The sequence below is a fragment of the Perissodus microlepis genome, chromosome 13, assembly GCF_051167445.1.
Source record: "Perissodus microlepis isolate ML-2025 ecotype Zambia chromosome 13, ASM5116744v1, whole genome shotgun sequence".
NCBI lineage: Eukaryota > Metazoa > Chordata > Actinopteri > Cichliformes > Cichlidae > Perissodus > Perissodus microlepis.
In genome coordinates this window covers 1,597,501-1,617,500 of record NC_140473.1, presented here as the reverse complement: position 1 = coordinate 1,617,500, position 20,000 = coordinate 1,597,501, and the positions used below count along the sequence as shown (strand labels likewise).

The window sequence follows — 20,000 nt, the reverse complement described above, 5'->3', positions numbered from 1 at the left end:
AGTGTCTGTCTGACTGTGTGTGTGTGTGTGTGTGTGTGTGTGTGTGTGTGTGCGTGACAGAAAGAGAGACAGAGAGAGAGATGGAGAGAGAGAGAGAGAGATACAAATCAAAAAGCACTGAAATTCCAATTTTGCACTGCACACCTCACAGTGTCTGTCTGACTGTGTGTCTGTGTGTGTGTGTATGTGTGTGACAGACAGAGAGAGAGAGAGAGACAGAGAGAGAGAGAGAGAGAGTGAGTGACACTTGCTGTGTATTTAAAAAAACAAGCACTCAAACAAACGAAAGAGAATGACAGACGCAGAAGGCGATTGCACTGTTTGCGGCAACCGACGATGCCTTGCTCTCCCCTTGTACAGTGCGTCGTGAAGGCATGTGTGGACCAGGAGATGACGCAGTGCTCCAAAGGCCTGGTTCTGCTGTCCCTTCTGCGGTCTCCTGCTGCAGACGCTTCTGTGCAGGGAAACTGCTACATGTTATGTCACCGATCCCTGCCACGTCGCGTGTCTAACGACCCGGCAGGGCCTGCTGAGTACAGTGGTGGTGGAATCAGCCCGACCGGACACTCCTATATGCCACTTTGACCTTTTTATTCCGTCAAATTTTGACCGATTTCCACCAAGTCCAGAACCGTTGGTGCTATCGACATGGGGTCTTCACCAGGGTGTCCGGAGGACCCAAAAACCCCCCTGTAGACACTACTTTCATCCCTCTACGACACTTACTTTTCGAGTTATTCCATTTTATTCCGTCAAATTTTGACCGATTTCCACCAAGTCCAGAACCGTTGGTGCTATCGACATGGGGTCTTCACCAGGGTGTCCGGAGGACCCAAAAACCGACCCGTAGACACTACTTTCATCCCTCTACGACACTTACTTTTCGAGTTATTCCATTTTATTCCGTCAACTACTGGCTATTACCCCCTAACCTATCATTTAAACCTCATCATACCTGCAGTGGGCCACTGGAGGGAGACAAATCACCAAGCACTGAAATTCAAATTTTGCACTGCACACCTCACAGTGTCTGTGTGTGTGTGTGTCTGTGTGTGTGTGTGTGTGTCTGTGTGTGTGTGTGTGACAGACAGACAGACAGAGAGACAGAGAGAGAGAGAGAGATACAAATCAAAAAGCACTGAAATTCAAATTTTGCACTGCACACCTCACAGTGTCTGTCTGACTGTGTGTCTGTCTGTGTGTCTGTGTGTGAGTGTGTGTGTCTGTGTGTGAGTGTGTGTGTCTGTGTGTGTGACAGACAGACAGACAGAGAGAGAGAGAGAGAGAGAGAGAGAGCGAGAGAGAGAGAGATACAAATCAAAAAGCACTGAAATTCCAATTTTGCACTGCACACCTCACAGTGTCTGTCTGACTGTGTGTCTGTCTGTGTGTCTGTGTGTGTGTGTGTGTGTGTGACAGACAGAGAGAGAGAGAGAGAGAGAGAGAGAGAGAGAGAGAGACTTGCTGTGTATTTAAAAAACAAGCACTCAAACAAACGAAAGAGAATGACAGAAGGCGATTGCACTGTTTGTGGCAACCGACGATGCCTTGCTCTCCCCTTGTACAGTGCGTCGTGAAGGCATGTGTGGACCAGGAAATGAGAGGAACAGGAGCCACAGAGCGTCAGCGGCAGACATCCAAGCTGCACAGAGCACACGCGGCGCCACGCAGAATAAATGACGTTCCTGAGGCGCAGCCCAAGGCCAGCCACCCGCTGCCAGCCACCCGCTGCCTCCTCGCCTCCTCCTCCCGGGACCTTTGAGGAGCACCCCCCAGCCACAGGTACTCATTCCAATGTTACACAATGGCCCAGCATCACAGGCCATCTCCTCACATTGAAATCTCTCCTGATTTCTGTTGCTTTTCCCTCATCTCTGAGCCGCTGTGTGTGTGTGTGTGTGTGTGTGTGTGTGTGTGTGTGTGTGTGTGTGTGTGTGTGTGTCTCTCTTTTACACAAAAAGCACATGTGAGTGCAATTGAAACGGCATTAATATGCAATGCACAGGACTTGCCAACTGGGCGCCCTCCTGTGGACCACAGATGCAATTGATTGTCCAAAGCTGTTAATTTCTGCGGCACTAACACCTTCTGACACTTTGTACCGCATTGAGCCAGCAGAGGGAGCCCCTCTTGTCAAATCCCAGTTGCACAGCAGCTGCCCTGCTTCTGTCTGTGTGCTTTGGTGTGTGTGAGTGTGTGAGTGTGTGTGTGTGTGTGTGCGTGTGTGACAGACAGACAGACAGAGAGAGAGAGAGAAAGCGAGAGAGAGAGATACAAATCAAAAAGCACTGAAATTCAAATTTTGCACTGCACACCTCACAGTGTCTGTCTGACTGTGTGTCTGTGTGTGTGTCTGTGTGTGTGTCTGTGTGTGTGACAGACAGAGAGAGAGAGAGAGAGAGAATGATTGACACTTGCTGTGTATTTAAAAAACAAGCGCTCAAACAAACGAAAGAGAATGACAGACGCAGAAGGCGATTGTACTGTTTGCGGCCACCGACGATGCCTTGCTCTCCCCTTGTACAGTGCGTCGTGATGGCATGTGTGGACCAGGAGATGACGCAGTGCTCCAAAGGCCTGGTTCTGCTGTCCCTTCTGCGGTCTCCTGCTGCAGACGCTTCTGTGCAGGGAAAGTGCTTCCGAAAAAGGTTTGCAGCTCTATCTCCAGATAGGAGGGTCTGACAAAGACACGGCGGGCATCCTTGGAGTCGGGGAACGATTCTGCATCCGTGGACGCATCACACGACCGTTCTCCAACTACTGCCCCATCCTGCAAAGGTACTCTGAACCATGCCATGTTGGGCACCTGCGGATGCGCCCGGACACGGGCAATGCAATGACAGTAGAACCAGGCCCTCTGCACCTTCCTTTCTCCCATTGGGACCGTTTTGTCCCATCCTTTTTGGTCCCATTCGCCATATCTCCAGAACCGAAGAAGCCATCGGCGTGGGCTCTTCGCCACAGCGTCCGGCACCAACCAAAACCCCCACCTAGACACCAACATCAGCCCTCTACACCTCTTACTTTTTCAGTTATTCCACTTTTGTCCCATCCTCTCCTGGCTTTTTCCCCATAACCTATCCTATCCTATCATTTAAGCCTCATCATACCTGCAGTGGGCCACTGGAGGGAGACAAATCACCAAGCACTGAAATTCAAATTTTGCACTGCACACCTCACAGTGTCTGTCTGACTGTGTGTGTGTGTGTGTGTGTGTGTGTGTGTGTGTGTGTGTGTGTGACAGTTAGACAGACAGAGAGACAGAAAGAGAGAGAGAGAGACAGAGAGAGATACAAATCAAAAAGCACTGAAATTCAAATTTTGTACTGCACACCTCACAGTGTCTGTCTGACTGTGTGTCTGTCTGTGTGTCTGTGTGTGTGTGTGTGTGTGTGTGTGCGTGACAGAAAGAGAGACGGAGAGACAGAGAGAGATACAAATCAAAAAGCACTGAAATTCCAATTTTGCACTGCACACCTCACAGTGTCTGTCTGACTGTGTGTCTGTGTGTGTGTGTATGTGTGTGACAGACAGAGAGAGAGAGAGAGAGAGTGAGTGACACTTGCTGTGTATTTAAAAAACAAGCACTCAAACAAACGAAAGAGAATTACAGACGCAGAAGGCGATTGCACTGTTTGTGGCAACCGACGATGCCTTGCTCTCCCCTTGTACAGTGCGTCGTGAAGGCATGTGTGGACTAGGAGATGAGAGGAACAGGAGCCACAGAGCGTCAGCGGCAGACATCCAAGCTGCACATGGCACACGCGGCGCCACGCAGAATAAATGACGTTCCTGAGGCGCAGCCCAAGGCCAGCCACCCGTAGCCTCCTCGCCTCCTCCTCCCGGGACCTTTGAGGAGCACCCCCCAGCCACAGGTACTCATTCCAATGTTACATAATGGCCCAGCATCACAGGCCATCTCCTCACATTGAAATCTCTCCTGATTTCTGTTGCTTTTCCCTCATCTCTGAGCCGCTGAGTGTGTGTGTGTGTGTGTGTCTGTGTGTGTGTGTGTGTGTGTGCGTGTGTGTGTGTGTGTGTGTGTGTGTGTCTCTCTTTTACACAAAGAGCACATGTGAGTGCAATTGAAACGGCATTAATATGCAATGCACAGGACTTGCCAACTGGGCGCCCTCCTGTGGACCACAGATGCAATTGATTGTCCAAAGCTGTTAATTTCTGCGGCACTAACACCTTCTGACACTTTGTACCGCATTGAGCCAGCAGAGGGAGCCCCTCTTGTCAAATCCCAGTTGCACAGCAGCTGCCCTGCTTCTGTCTGTGTGCTTTGGTGTGTGTGTGTGTGTGTGTGTGTGTGTGTGTGTGTGTGACAGACAGACAGACAGACAGACAGAGAGAGAGATACAAATCAAAAAGCACTGAAATTCCAATTTTGCACTGCACACCCCACAGTGTCTGTCTGACTGTGTGTCTGTCTGTGTGTCTATGTGTGTGTGTGTGTGCGTGACAGACAGAGAGAGAGAGAGAGAGAGAGACAGAGAGAGAGAGTGAGTGACACTTGCTGTGTATTTAAAAAACAAGCACTCAAACAAACGAAAGAGAATGACAGACGCAGAAGGCGATTGCACTGTTTGCGGCAACCGACGATGCCTTGCTCTCCCCTTGTACAGTGCGTCGTGAAGGCATGTGTGGACCAGGAGATGACGCAGTGCTCCAAAGGCCTGGTTCTGCTGTCCCTTCTGCGGTCTCCTGCTGCAGACGCTTCTGTGCAGGGAAAGTGCTTCCAAAAAAGGTTTGCAGCTCTATCTCCAGATAGGAGGGTCTGACAAAGACACGGCGGGCATCCTTGGAGTCGGGGAACGATTCTGCATCCGTGGACGCATCACACGACCGTTCTCCAACTACTGCCCCATCCTGCAAAGGTACTCTGAACCATGCCATGTTGGGCACCTGCGGATGCGCCCGGACACGGGCAATGCAATGACAGTAGAACCAGGCCCTCTGCACCTTCCTTTCTCCCATTGGGACCGTTTTGTCCCATCCTTTTTGGTCCCATTCGCCATATCTCCAGAACCGAAGAAGCCATCGGCGTGGGCACTTCGCCACAGCGTCCGGCACCAACCAAAACCCCCACCTAGACACCAACATCAGCCCTCTACACCTCTTACTTTTTCAGTTATTCCACTTTTGTCCCATCCTCTCCTGGCTTTTTCCCCATAACCTATCCTATCATTTAAGCCTCATCATACCTGCAGTGGGCCACTGGAGGGAGACAAATCACCAAGCACTGAAATTCAAATTTTGCACTGCACACCTCACAGTGTCTGTCTGACTGTGTGTGTGTGTGTGTGTGTGTGTGTGTGTGTGTGTGTGTGTGTGTGTGTGAGACAGTTAGACAGACAGAGAGACAGAAAGAGAGAGAGAGAGACAGAGAGAGATACAAATCAAAAAGCACTGAAATTCAAATTTTGTACTGCACACCTCACAGTGTCTGTCTGACTGTGTGTGTGTGTGTGTGTGTGTGTGTGTGTGTGTGCGTGACAGAAAGAGAGACAGAGAGAGAGATGGACAGAGAGAGAGAGAGATACAAATCAAAAAGCACTGAAATTCCAATTTTGCACTGCACACCTCACAGTGTCTGTCTGACTGTGTGTCTGTGTGTGTGTGTATGTGTGTGACAGACAGAGAGAGAGAGAGAGACAGAGAGAGAGAGAGAGAGAGTGAGTGACACTTGCTGTGTATTTAAAAAACAAGCACTCAAACAAACGAAAGAGAATGACAGACGCAGAAGGCGATTGCACTGTTTGCGGCAACCGACGATGCCTTGCTCTCCCCTTGTACAGTGCGTCGTGAAGGCATGTGTGGACCAGGAGATGACGCAGTGCTCCAAAGGCCTGGTTCTGCTGTCCCTTCTGCGGTCTCCTGCTGCAGACGCTTCTGTGCAGGGAAACTGCTACATGTTATGTCACCGATCCCTGCCACGTCGCGTGTCTAACGACCCGGCAGGGCCTGCTGAGTACAGTGGTGGTGGAATCAGCCCGACCGGACACTCCTATATGCCACTTTGACCTTTTTATTCCGTCAAATTTTGACCGATTTCCACCAAGTCCAGAACCGTTGGTGCTATCGACATGGGGTCTTCACCAGGGTGTCCGGAGGACCCAAAAACCCACCCGTAGACACTACTTTCATCCCTCTACGACACTTACTTTTCGAGTTATTCCATTTTATTCCGTCAACTACTGGCTATTACCCCCTAACCTAACCCTAACCCTAACCCCTAACCCTAACCCTAACCCCTAACCCTAACCCCCTAACCCTAACCCCTAACCCTAACCCCTAACCCTAACCCCTAACCCTAACCCTAACCCTAACCCCCTAACCCCTAACCCTAACCCCTAACCCTAACCCTACACAACAACAGTCATTAAAATCACAAACCTTATTAAAACCCTTAAAAACACAATATTGCTTAAATATCAAACCCAGAAAGCATAAAAACGTAATTCGGTGAAAAACATACTCATCCAAGGTTAAAATTTAAAATTATAAATACATTTCCCTGCAAACCTGAAAAATTCATAAAAACGTAATTGGATTAAAAACATACACATGAAAATTTCAAAATCTTATATACATCACTTCAAAAAATATAATTCCTTAAAAATTCACATAATATACAAAATAAAAATACATTTCATACAATTTTATTACAATGGTAAAAATAACACATTCATTTTAGTCTAAAAGCATCACAGACATTTGAAAACACATTGCCTAAGCTAAAATTCAAAAACTCACAAACACCAAACCAAGGCTATAAAAGGCTGCACAGCAGAGAGGAGCTCATTTGGGAGCTGACCGTTGAAGAGACAACATCTCTCTCTCTCTGTGTATTCCCAGCTTGAAATTCATTGTGCCCCAGCCTGAGGAAGACCTATCCTGGGTCGAAACGTCGCGGCAGTGGGCACATTAATTCATTGATTTTCACTTATTAAAATTTAAACAATTTTATTAATTTAATTTATTTTTGTTTAAAAACAAATTTCATTTACATTTTTTCTTTTTTTCTCACCTTTGTTTGTGATTGTAAATTCATATACACATATTTTACATATCTAACTGAAATAAATAGCACATTAAAGCAATTATTAAATAAAGATAACAAAGGCGACATCAAGACATACAAAAGGTTAAGAATTTGACCATGGGGTCCCGGATGGACTCAGAAGGCTGGACGGTGGTGCGTCACGGGAGAGGGCGGCTGCCTTCCCGTAGACGTGTCCAGCAGGGGACAAGTGGCAGAGGCGGAGGGATGGACAGAGCACCGTCTGGACCCTTCAGGGACCGGACTCAATCCCACATCCCTAACCCTAACCCTAACCCTCCCCCCTCCCCTTCTAGCCCTAACCTTAAGGGAACCCTAAAGAAAACCTAAACAAAGAGGAAAAAGACAAGAAAGATCAGAAAAAAGGACAGAGTACATAAGGAAAGGATTTACAGGAAGGGGGTGCCATAAAAGAAACATACAGAACATAGGACGGGATGTCTAAAGAGTAGGGGGTGCCATTTAAAGAAATATGAGAAAGAATAAAGAAAAGAACACCAGAAAAACAAAGAGAAAGAATAAAGAACAACAGAAAGGATAAAGAAGAACAGAAAAAATAAAGAACAACAGAAATACAAAGAGCAGGATACAGAAAAACAGAAAGAATAAAGCACAACAGAAAAAGGTAGAAAAAGGGAGAGTTGAAGCAGAAAAAGCTGAGAACAAGAAAAAACTAAGAAACAGAAAAAGTTAAGAAAAACAGAAATGAAAAAGAAAAGTATAAAAGGCCCAGAGTGGCAAAAAAGAACACAAGAGCGGTTGGGCCAGCCTGAAGAAGGCTAACTGAAGCCGAAACGTCGCGATGGCCCACCACAGTGCACTACACCCGCTTAGGGTAATTTTTTGAACAGGGGGCACCAACACTAGTCCCAGTGATGGCCCGTGCATTCAGGTTCCGGCATAGCCGGGCCTGCTCTTTACCCAAATCCTATCCAGCCAGTGCCTCATGGGATTGGGGGTGCCCCTGCCTATTGCCTCTCTCCCTGACTGTGGAGAGCCCCCCACCCACTACCTTTTCCTAACCCTAACCCCTTTGCCCCCCTCCCCCCTCCCCTTCTAGCCCTAACCTTAAGGGAACCCTAAAGAAAACCTAAACAAAGAGGAAAAAGACAAGAAAGATCAGAAAAAAGGACAGAGTACATAAGGAAAGGATTTACAGGAAGGGGGTGCCATAAAAGAAACATACAGAACATAGGACGGGATGTCTAAAGAGTAGGGGGTGCCATTTAAAGAAATATGAGAAAGAATAAAGAAAAGAACACCAGAAAAACAAAGAGAAAGAATAAAGAACAACAGAAAGGATAAAGAAGAACAGAAAAAATAAAGAACAACAGAAATACAAAGAGCAGGATACAGAAAAACAGAAAGAATAAAGCACAACAGAAAAAGGTAGAAAAAGGGAGAGTTGAAGCAGAAAAAGCTGAGAACAAGAAAAAACTAAGAAACAGAAAAAGTTAAGAAAAACAGAAATGAAAAAGAAAAGTATAAAAGGCCCAGAGTGGCAAAAAAGAACACAAGAGCGGTTGGGCCAGCCTGAAGAAGGCTAACTGAAGCCGAAACGTCGCGATGGCCCACCACAGTGCACTACACCCGCTTAGGGTAATTTTTTGAACAGGGGGCACCAACACTAGTCCCAGTGATGGCCCGTGCATTCAGGTTCCGGCATAGCCGGGCCTGCTCTTTACCCAAATCCTAACCCTAACCACTCCCCCTTTTCCCCTTCACCTCCTATCCCCTCCCACTACCTTTCCCTAACCCTAACCTTTCCCCTAATAACCCAAATTGGCTCTATGTCTAACCCTAATTCTAGGTTTAAATGTTTACATATATTAATCTCATGTAAAGGTGTTAAACGAATAACAGTAAATTCATTATCATAATGTCAAAGAATAAATATTAATTTATGCACTCAAATATTAAATAAGCATTAACACTAATAAATAAATTAATTTAAATAGTATATAATTTCAGTTCATGTGATATAATTCATTGTAGTACAATTAGACGTACACATACAAAGACAAACCCTAATTTTATAAGGGGACAGGGACACTGAAACAACATTATTAAAAAAAGAACGGTACAAAACGCATTACAGACCAGAGGGTATAAAAGGAGCACAGGCAGGAGAGAGAGCTCATTCTGCTTTCGACAGCCAAACAGTGCACATCTCCAGCAGCCAGCCATTGTTTTGAGCGCTTGGATTTTTGTTGATTTTATTTTCTTTCGTGCCTCACAGGCCTGAGGAAGACCTCTTAAGGTCGAAACGTTGCCTGAGGCACGTTTGACTTTTTTTCAACCGGAAAACACGGTTTTTTGTTTTTAGGGATTTTTAAGCCCCTGTGCTCTCTTTTAGTTGTTTGCAGATTTTTTTATACCACACAGCCGAACAGGCAGTTTCTGTTTTAAGGGATTTTTAAGCCTTTGGGCTCTCTTTTAGTTGTTTGGAGCCAAATACACGGTTTTTCTTTTAAGGGATTTTCAAGCCTTTGGGCTCTCTTTTAGTTGTTTGAGCCCCTTTTTGGGTTCCACTTTTAGTTGAAAAAAACAATTCATTTTTTTACATTTCATTTAAATTAAAAAACATTCACAAATTAAAAACAACTAGTTAAAAAACCACCCGTCATGGCTGACGAGTGGCGTGAAGTCCGCTACGGAAGGCGGCGCCAGCGCCCCTTCCTTGACAACCCAGACCGGGGGTTCTCCCGTGGGATGGCCCGTGCACCTTCCTTCTACCCTCGTAGGAGGAATCAATTCCCTTATCCTAACCCTGTTCTTAGTTATTATTACTGTCCCTGATATTGTATACCTCAGCTCCTTGTAAAAACTAACTGGGGAGTATACTACCCCTGATACTGGCCCTAAACCTAACCTCAGTGGACACTATGCAAAAATCAATTTCGGCTCTAAACCTAACCACTCTAATACCCAATTGGACTGAGTACTCCCCTATCCCTGGAATGGGCCCTAAACCTAACCTCAGTAGACTCTGTGCTAGGTGGGATTTGATCCCTAATCCTAACCTTTCCCTGCTCCTCTTTACCTCTCCTCCCCCCATCTTATTAACCCCATCCACGGGATCCCACTTTAAATCTCCTCTGGGTCATGCTGGGAGAATCCTGGACACCTGAGACGGGATCCGTGCTCCCAAATTTGATTTCCCCTAACCCTAACCCTCAGGTTCCGGAAGGAAGGACAAGGAAGTCACGAAAAGAAAAACAGAAAGAAAATTAAGTAAGAATTTTTAAGAAACACAAGTTGGAAACCCAAGAGTGGGAGGAGCTAAGAAAGAGTATAAAAGCCAAGAGAGGCACAGACAAGACAGAAGTCAAACAGACACAAGACAACACACATTGGCGAACGGCCCAATGATGTACAATGCGCATACACCCAAGATGGGTAATTTTTTGAAACAGGGCAGGGACATCACCACCCGGCCCCAGCGATGGCCCGTGCATGCCAGGTTGCCAGCTTGCTGGCGGCCTGCTCATTTACACAAATCTAACACAAAACAGAAACAAAGACAAGACACACTGGGTCAGCCTGAAGAAGGCAAAAACATGCCGAAACGTCGCGAACAGCACAGTGATGCTAAAGTGCACTAAAACCCTAGATATGGGCAATTTTTTGAACCAGGGCAGAGACACCACGACCCGGCCCCATCGACCCGGCTGGTAGCCACCTCAGGCTACCAGCTTGCTGGTTTCCTGCTCTTTACTCAAACCCAAAGTATAGTAAGACAAGGAAGTGACGAAAAGATAAAAACAGAAAGAAAAGCAAGTAAGAATTTTTCAGAAACACAAGTTGGAAACCCAAGAGTGGGAGGAGCAAAGAAAGAGCATAAAAGCCAAGAGAGGCACAGACAAGACAGAAGTCAAACAGAGACAAGACAACACACGTTGGGCAAGCCTGAAGAAGGCAAAGAAATACTGGAACATCTATCATGAACGGCCCAATGATGTAAAATGCACATACACCCAAGATGGGTAATTTTTTGAAACAGGGCAGGGCCATCACCACCGGGCCCCAGCGATGGCCCGTGCACGCCAGGCTGCCGGCTTGCTGGCGACCTGTTTATTTACACAAACTTCTATTGGCTACAATTCATTGGTTCCTTGTTACGCTTTTTCGGACACCAAACTTGGCAGGCACAAGGCTGCTGCTACCAACAAGACTTACATAGAATTTTGGGGTTTCTCTGTATTTCTTTTGACTTTGCAATATTAATATTGAAGTGACTGCTATTGTGACTTGGCAGTACATATATAAAGATGAATTTAATTGAATTAATTTAAACAGAACTTGTCCCAGTACAGAACCCTGCAGAACTCCACAATTAACTTTGATGGGTGAAAAGGGCTTCTCATTTACATGAACAAACTGACTTCTATTAGATATGATTTAAACCACTGAAGCACAGCACCTTTAATACCTGTGGCATGCTCTAATCCCTGCAATAGATTATGGTTGTAAACAGTATCAAACACTGTACTGAGGTCTAACAAAAGTAAGGTTTTCAACTGAATTATAACTGTCAAGTTAATTAGTTGATAGCATAGATATGAAAATTGCCTACAGTATTCTACATCTGAATGACAAACTAACTATGACTATAACAAACAGGCATGTTCATTATCCCAGACAGAAAGGTCATTCATGACTATATGTTAATCATGCCCCTTTAAATCAAACCCAGCCTTTCATGCTTTTGGAGTAGTTTTGGAGTCACTCTTTCTTATCATGATTTTATTTAAAAAAATACTGAATTTAATTGAATTGAAAGCCTTTATTGTCATTATACATGGTATAGCGAAATTGGAAACAGCTCTATAAAAGTGCACATGTGCTTTATAGCACATTATAAAAACTATACAATAATTTAACTATACACTTACTATAAATATAAATACACAGTACAGTGCTGACACAGAGACAGACAGGCAGAGAATTGATGATGATGATTTCAGTGCAGATTACTTAATGCAAGTTTGACTTGACTATGGTAATGGCTTTGGGGAAGAAGATATCCCTGGTCCAATTCAATAAAAAAAAAAAACCTCAGTCTGACCATCTGATGTTACATAGACTCGAGACTCAGCAAAAGCAGCCGACTCAGATGTACAGGTCTACCCTCTTTACCCTACTGGTTCATGATTAACTAATGGAACAAAGTTTAGACAAACAGTAATTTGAGTTCAGTACAGTTTGTCTTCTGATCAGTTATCTATCTGTTAACCTTTGTGTACATTTGTGGTTTTAGCAGAGGATAAAAGTCCAGCTCGAGTGTGCTCATCTCTATTTTTGCTGTTCGTTGCATTGACATAAAACCAAAACATGAAGGCTTATCTGCTCCTGCTTCTACTGATACCTCTCTGCTCAGGTAACTAAACTGAACGCTGAAAGTAGGACAATATTCTTAATCTCAAGTTGGTCGAAACAAATTACTAGCAATGTGCTAGTAATTTGCTGAAAATAATACTGAAAATAATCATCACCTCTGAGTCTGGATTCTTGTTAGAGAACCTTTATTTATATCTTAATTGGTGTTTTAAGCCTTATATACTGTTTAGTCTAAATATGACTCACTTTGACATCATTGAACTAGCCTAATAATCATTCTGTTAGTCTCAAATTACAATATTTTAAAAGCTTTGACTGTTGTGCAGGTGCTATAAATTATTGTACATTCTGGGTAATATTTTACCCATATCTGTTCAGACAGATTTTTGCTCCACCAGCATGTGCGAAATCAAGAAAAAGCATGCTTAGTGTAAACGCCAAAAACACAGTCAAACGTTATCAAGAACATGCCAAATCCTAGCCGTTTAGAAATATTGGCCAATTAGAAGTCTAGAAGTCTGGGAGGGAACGAGTAAACAGGGTTTTATGCAACCTGCAGTACTTCTGAAAAGTTTTTGTTTTTCTGTAAAGACAGATAATTTTGTGTTACTTTAAACTGTCTTCATCATTTCAAATGTTAACATTTTAACATTATTTTAGCATATATAAATGTAATTTTAAAACAAATTACAATCATTCAAAACCGGAGAAGCCACGTCTGAAGTTCACTGTGACGCCTCTCTCTGTGTAAATGGAGAGTTGGTAACTGCATGTGTAAGTGTGTAAAAACTGCAGATAGTCAGATTAACAGCAACAGTATTTTGTCTCTCTCCGGCATTTTAGAAATTTATCTCATGTAAACAATACCGTGGCACACAGCATGACGTCAAAACAGGTGCACACCTTTGACGTGACTAAATCTCTGTTTTCCTCATCCACAGGTAAATGTAAAAACTGACTTTTTGAAAATCTCTACTCTGGCAGGAGTTTTAAAAAATCTCAGTTGTCAGTGATCAAAAACATCATTTACACGTGGACAAAAGACCCAAACGCATAGAAAAAGCTGCGTTTGAAAAATTTTCGTGTATGTGTGGACGTAGCCTTAATGAAAACAATTAAACACAACCCTAACCTGCTTTTGTTGCAGCTGAGCAGTTTTACATCGAGTGTTATGGTCAGGACTTCCTGATGGTCAACAACCAGCTGCTGCAGTGCACCGGCAAAGTCCAACAAGCTTGTTACACCAGAGGTGAGTCCTCCAGGACAGGGGTGTGTTCAGCTGTGTCTCCTTGTTTTTCAATCCAAGTTGAGATTGGAATTTAATGTTAATTCCTAATATAAAAAACAGATACTGACAAGTAAATATTTAAATCGTTTCCCAGAAATTTGGATTTTTATGTTCATCAAAGTGAAGGTTCTCAGTCATCCAGGTTATCGTAGTCTAAGGAGCTTGGAAAGAAAAGCGTCTGGACTTATTAAACCATTTAAAGCCGGTCAGAGCGGGCACGCTCCGTTTTGTGTAACTACTTTTAAATCCCTGTAGAACCGGAACCGTGTAAGCTAGCGCAAGATTTTTTTTTGCATATGAAACCGGAGGAGTTGTACTTACATCTTATGCCATCAGCTTGTCCTAGGTCATGGTTTCCTTCCACATATAGCTTTGCAAAAATTGCATAAAAAGCGCTTGCAGGAACAAAAACATAATATTCCAGAAACACGCTTTGCCGATCCAATCAGCTGTTCGTAACACTTCCTACATTGAAAAAGATGTCAGCGCGAACGATCGCATGTCCGCCATTTCCTCATTTTCGCAGAAAATGTAGTTTTTTACTTGTAGGCCTTAAAAGCCTATACTGGTGTTTTTATAAGTCATGTTTGACTCTATACTTTTCTGTGTCGTTTCTGGGATGCTTAGAACTCGGATTGCACTGCTGGAAATAGTTTATTTTGATGCACATGCTGTTTTCTTTGCAAATTTGCATCATAGGATTGTTTTTCATTTTCCTGCAGTATATAAAAATTGCTGTATCTCAAAAATAAAACTATGAAGACACTCAAAATAAATTTCCTGTTGTTGTAAACTATTTTTTGCATTTAAAGTTTTGAGGGTTAAGCCTCTTAAATTTCTCCCAGTAGAAATATATGTAAAAAAAACAAAAACGATTTTCAATTTTTTTTTGTAGTTTATTGCACTTTTTTGCAATTAATGTAGTTACTATGGACTTAATGCATACATATTATTAAAATATGGGCTATAACAGTTGTATTGATGTATAGCAACTTGAAATGCTCCCAAAAATGGCACTACAACATGTAAAAATATAATATAAGCTCTGTCGGACTTGGTTCTATGGTAGGTCTTAAAAGGTTAAGTGGCTTGAAGACATTTCACCTCTCATCCAAGAAGCTTCTTCAGTTCTAAGGGTCAAATGGTGGAGAGTCCCAGATTTAAACCCAGTGGGAGTTTCCCCCCAAAGAGGGACAAAAAGGACCCCCTGATGATCCTCTACCTAATCACATGAGCCAAGGTGTGAAAACGGGTGTGGGTCACAATCAACCAGGATTTCAGGTGAGCTCATTGTGAAACCTGGCCCCACCCTGTCATGTGACAAGACTCAGCAGTCCATCTGCATCTAAAGGACAAAGGTCACTCTTTCGAAGATGCCAATGTTCACATTTTGAACAGAGAGGACAGATGGTTTGAAAGAGGAGTGAAAGAAGCCATTTATGTCCACTGTTGTCATGAGTCGCTGTGTGGCAGGCAGGAGTTGGACCCAAAATGCAGGCACTCAGGCATGAGGTTTAAACACAAAGAACTCAGCTTTATTTGCTGGCAGGGGAAAGTCATTAAAAAAGCAAACTAAACTTACAGTGAGACACAGGGAGATCCACACAGCATGAGGGACGACACGACACTGACTCAGAGAAACACAGGGTTTAAATACACTGGGAAGTAACGAGGGGAATGAGACACAGAAGGAGAGCACAGCTGGGGGAAATCAGAACTGACGAGACAAGGAAGCGTAAACTGAACACACTGAGATAAGACAGAGACCTTCAAAGTAAAACAGGAAACACATAACACAGACTGAACAAAAGACACAGACTCACATGCAGGCACTACAACAGAGGGAACAGAGACGTGGGACCAGGGCAGACACAGACACTGACTGGACACGGGGATATAGCGGACAGGGGAGACAGCAACTAAGGATTACACAGAGACAAACCATAAGACACAACTCTAACAAAGAAACCAAAGCATAGAAATGATAAATAACATATAAACTCAAAACCCTGGGTCAACGACCCAGGCATCCTAACAACTGTGAGCGACCATCTTTGAACAGAGGCGGTGGCTTACGACACCAACTGTCTGCCATCTATAATCCAGTTTTGAGATCCTTCCCAGACGCCTTAACGCCCACTCACACCCTGGGCCATCTGACCTCAGGAAATCACATCACAAGTGATTTGTGAATCACAAGTTCTCAAAAACTCAGTGTCAGACCTGACAATGAGACATGGAGACATGACTGACTGGGGAGACAGAGGGAACATAAAGGGTGACAAGTCATGAAATGTAGAGCAAAAGGGAAAGTAACAGAAATCTAAAGCCTAGGAACTAAGAATATAAACCAAGCAGAAAACAATAAAGAGAACCAAAACCATGAAGAACAACAAATCCAAGAATATTACTTAAAGTTTAATTACACCCACACCCAGTATGTGACAATACTAAGTCAGTTAATAAGTCCGTTGTAGTGAATGCACTGGTATGTTTCCTGTCTGCAGATAATGGAGATAAAGGGTGCACGCGGCTGGAGTTCTGCTCTCGACCTGGCTGGACCTGCTGTCACACCAACCGCTGCAATGCCTGAGGCAATCACAGACCAGCAAACTGATATCATCACACCACACGATGTGAAACAAAGCTGTCCAGCAGAGTTCAAATAAAACAGTGTGCCATATATCTGAGCTCAGTGTTTAAAAATCAATATTTAGTTTTCTGACTTGTAACATCCCTGAAATAAAATCTGTGAAATCATGTCTCAGTGGAATTATATTCAGAAGTGAATTAAAAGCCATTTGGTATAATAGTACTAATAATCAGAGTAGAACAAAGATATCCCCTCCTTATCTGCTCACTTCCACATCACTCATCCAGTGACTCATTAAACTACCTGGCAGCACAGCAGTGGGAGTTGTATTCTCAACATCAAAATTAGAAGAAAAAACATTACATTAAAAAACCTACATTAAAAATTGCTGTTAAATAATTTTCCAAATTATTGTGGCTATGATTGTGTAAAATCATGTTTATCTATGAAAGGGCAAAAAAAATTATATACAAAAAGGACAGGCCACATATACTGTAAAATCGAATTAGTTCCCAAAACTCAAAAAAACTATGCAAAGTCGGTGCCTCAAAAAAACTGAGTAAAGCTTACTTAAGATGTCTATGTTAGGACAACGTATTCATTGCAAGTATGCACTACTAAGGATAACTTGACTTTTATGACTGTGCAATACTAATTGTTTACCCACTGACAAATATTTCAAGTTCTACTAAATTAAAAAAAAAAAGAATTTGTGGTAACTTCCCTTTAAAAAAAACAGATTATGTTTTATCATCCTTGATATTTCTAGTACAGCACTTATAGAAATATAACACTGTATGCAAGTATGATTCAAAAAGAATAATTAGCAACACTTCTGTAATGGTGTCAAAATCAGCCCAACTTTTATTTTCAACATACTGGACACTGTTCTGCTAAACAACAACAGTTATATTGTCATCACTGTTTATAATCTTACAATGAGTCTCAGAGTCCATTATTCTGAAACTAAGTTTAGGCTTTCCACAACTTTAATTTACAAGTTACGTTGCTAACATAATCAAAATAAAAAGTATTTGTTGTTCAGTCACAAGTGCAGTCTCTAGATCAAACAACACATTTGTTTTCCACTCAAACACAGAAGCTGGTATGTTGTAATATTTTAAGGATGGTTTGTTTCCAGTCCAGGCATTACTGCCTGAATGACTGTCATGGATTTAGGTGATCCAAATGTAAGTACAGAAGAAAGTCCTTAACCCTTTCACCATAGTGGTTACTACAGTGGACAGCTATTCAAAGGCTGTTTGCTTGTATTTGTGTCAGTGTTGATGGTATACTTACACGTAAACCACTACATTGGACACTGATGTGTCACTCCATGCCCTGCCACCCACTGGCTGTTTAATGTTACTACAGATGTATGACGTGTTTCATTGTAATTATTGTAGTATGAATGAATGCATGAATTATGACAACCTCAATCAGGATTTTTATTCATCTTTTCATGCCTACAGATGAATAAAAATACTTAAGCAAAAAATCCTAATAAAACCATTGTTTTAAAATCTAATTAGTTCACGGAACTCAAAAAACCTATGCAAACTCGTTGCCTCAAAAAAACTGAGTAAAGTTTACTTAAGATGACTAAGTTAAGGCAACTTATTCACTTTGAGTACAGAGTAAAAATCTATTTAGTTTCCAGAACTAAAAAAAAACATGCCATCTCGTTGCCTCAAAAAAAAAAGGTAAAGCTTACTTAAGATGACTGTTAGGACAACTTATTCATGATATTTCTGACTGTACAATACTAATTGTTTACCTACTGACAAACATTTCAAGTTCAACTAAATGAAAAAACAATTCGTAGTAACCTGAATATGATTAAAAATAATTAACAACACTTTTTGTAATGATGTTAAAATCAGCCCAACTTTTATTTTCAAATGCAAGTTTGTTTTGTACTTACATTACTTATATCATCAAAATAAAATATATTTATTGTGCTGTCACAAGTGCAGTCTCTAATTTAAACAACACATTTGTTTTTCCATCCAAGGAGCTGGAATGTTGTAATATTTTAAGGATGGCTTGTTTCAAGTCCAGGCATTACTGCCTGAATGACTATCATGGATCGAGGTGATCCAAATGTAAGTGCAGAAGAAAGTCTTTAACTTCCCTTAAGTGCAGTGGCAGTGAATGTGGGTTGGAGATGCAATGAGCTTGAACCTGCAGGCGACCATCTTCACTAACCACACCATCTATTCAATTCAATTTAATTTTATTTATATAGCACCAAATCACAACAGCAGTCGCCTCAAGGTGCTTTACATTGTACAGTAGATCCTACAATAATACATACAACGAAAAACCCAACAATCATATGACCCCCTATGACAGGGGTGTCAAACTCAAATACACAGTGGGCCAAAATTCAAAACTGGAACAAAGTCGCGGGCTAACATTAATATTTATTGAAAAAAAAAATCTTCCTCCAGATATAAGAATGAATCTTTTCTTATGGACTCAAATAAGTTTTGCTGGAAAACTGAATATGGAACAAGCAAAGCTTAATACTAAACAATATATATATTAGCTGTATAATACCAGTAGGCCAGCTCTAATAGTAATTTGGTATGGCTTCGCGGGCCAAATGTATTTAGGCTGCGGGCCAAATTTGGCCCCCGGGCCAGAGTTTGACACCTATGCCCTATGAGCAAGCACTTTGGTGACAGTGGGAAGGAAAAACTCCCTTTTAACAGGAAGAAACCTCCGGCAGAACCAGCCTCAGGGAGGGGCGGGGCCATCTGCTGCGACTGGTTGGGGTGAGAGAAGGAAGACAGGATGAAAGACATGCTGTGGAAGAGAGACAGAGATCTCTGATGGAGGACTCCTCTCTCCTGGTGTCTTGCAAGAAAACAATCATATTTTTTGGAGCACAAACTTAATTGCTTTCTTAAAACATTTTTTTTCTGCATTTGGTATAGAACAGACTCAAATTTAGACAATCTCAGGCTCCCTCCCCACCAGAGAGGGGACATTCAATGTCCCACTTGTCAGTCTGAATAGCCCTGACCACCACCCAACATACAATAATGTCATGAAAGCATCATTTTAAAAAGGGCTATGCAAACATGGCCAATAACTTTCATTCTAATGATCTGCAAAATGATTTGGGCACAAAACAAATTTTGCTGTTAGAAACAGGGGCGGATCTAGAAGGGTGGCAAGTGCCACCCTAAAATGATCAGTTGCCACCCCAAGTGCCACCCCAGTTTTACATACGACAGTGTTGTTTATTAAAATAAGATAGCATTAACACTTTGAGCATAGTTACAGTCAACAGTGAATATAAATGCTAAAATTGAATATATTGCATAGTGTTACCCCCCTCCAACATTAACAATTAGGTCAGCCCATAGCACAGACCGGCTTTTTTCTTGTTTTCAGTAGCAACCGATGCCTATGATTGTGCCAGAGTGCATTTTGAACAACACCATGGGAATTTCAGATTTCACACAGGTGGTTGGTTGTTACACTCTGGAAATGGAAGGAAGGTGAGTTTTATTAACCCTCTGACGTCCACGGACACGCTGCACCTCCAAATCACATGACTGATTTAAGCTGACATAGCAACAAGCTGCAGCCACGCTGAGTCTGTATTTCAGCCCATATTGAAAGTTTGGACTTCAAAGTTTTAGAATTTTAATTACAGGCCAGTAAATCCAGAGTCATGATAATTTTTGAATGAATGT

At 42.6% G+C, this 20,000-nt stretch overlaps 1 protein-coding gene across 1 annotated transcript; it reads left to right on the top strand.

The window, feature by feature from the left end:
* The first annotated feature begins 12,319 nt into the window (after positions 1-12,319).
* LOC146374473 (uncharacterized) lies at positions 12,320-16,459 on the top strand. The gene is made up of 3 exons (XM_084949367.1): positions 12,320-12,449; positions 13,557-13,658; positions 16,205-16,459. The coding sequence occupies exons 1-3, from the start codon at positions 12,404-12,406 to the stop codon at positions 16,288-16,290; spliced, it is 234 nt and encodes a 77-aa protein (XP_084805493.1). The 5' UTR covers positions 12,320-12,403; the 3' UTR covers positions 16,291-16,459.
* Positions 16,460-20,000: the final 3,541 nt, after the last annotated feature.

Coding starts and splice junctions, on each gene's coding strand:
- LOC146374473 (XM_084949367.1), top strand. CDS start 12,404: ATGAAGGCTTATCTGCTCCTGCTTCTACTGATACCTCTCTGCTCAG. Junction 12,450..13,556: donor ACTGATACCTCTCTGCTCAG/GTAACTAAACTG, acceptor CTTTTGTTGCAG/CTGAGCAGTTTTACATCGAG. Junction 13,659..16,204: donor ACAAGCTTGTTACACCAGAG/GTGAGTCCTCCA, acceptor TCCTGTCTGCAG/ATAATGGAGATAAAGGGTGC.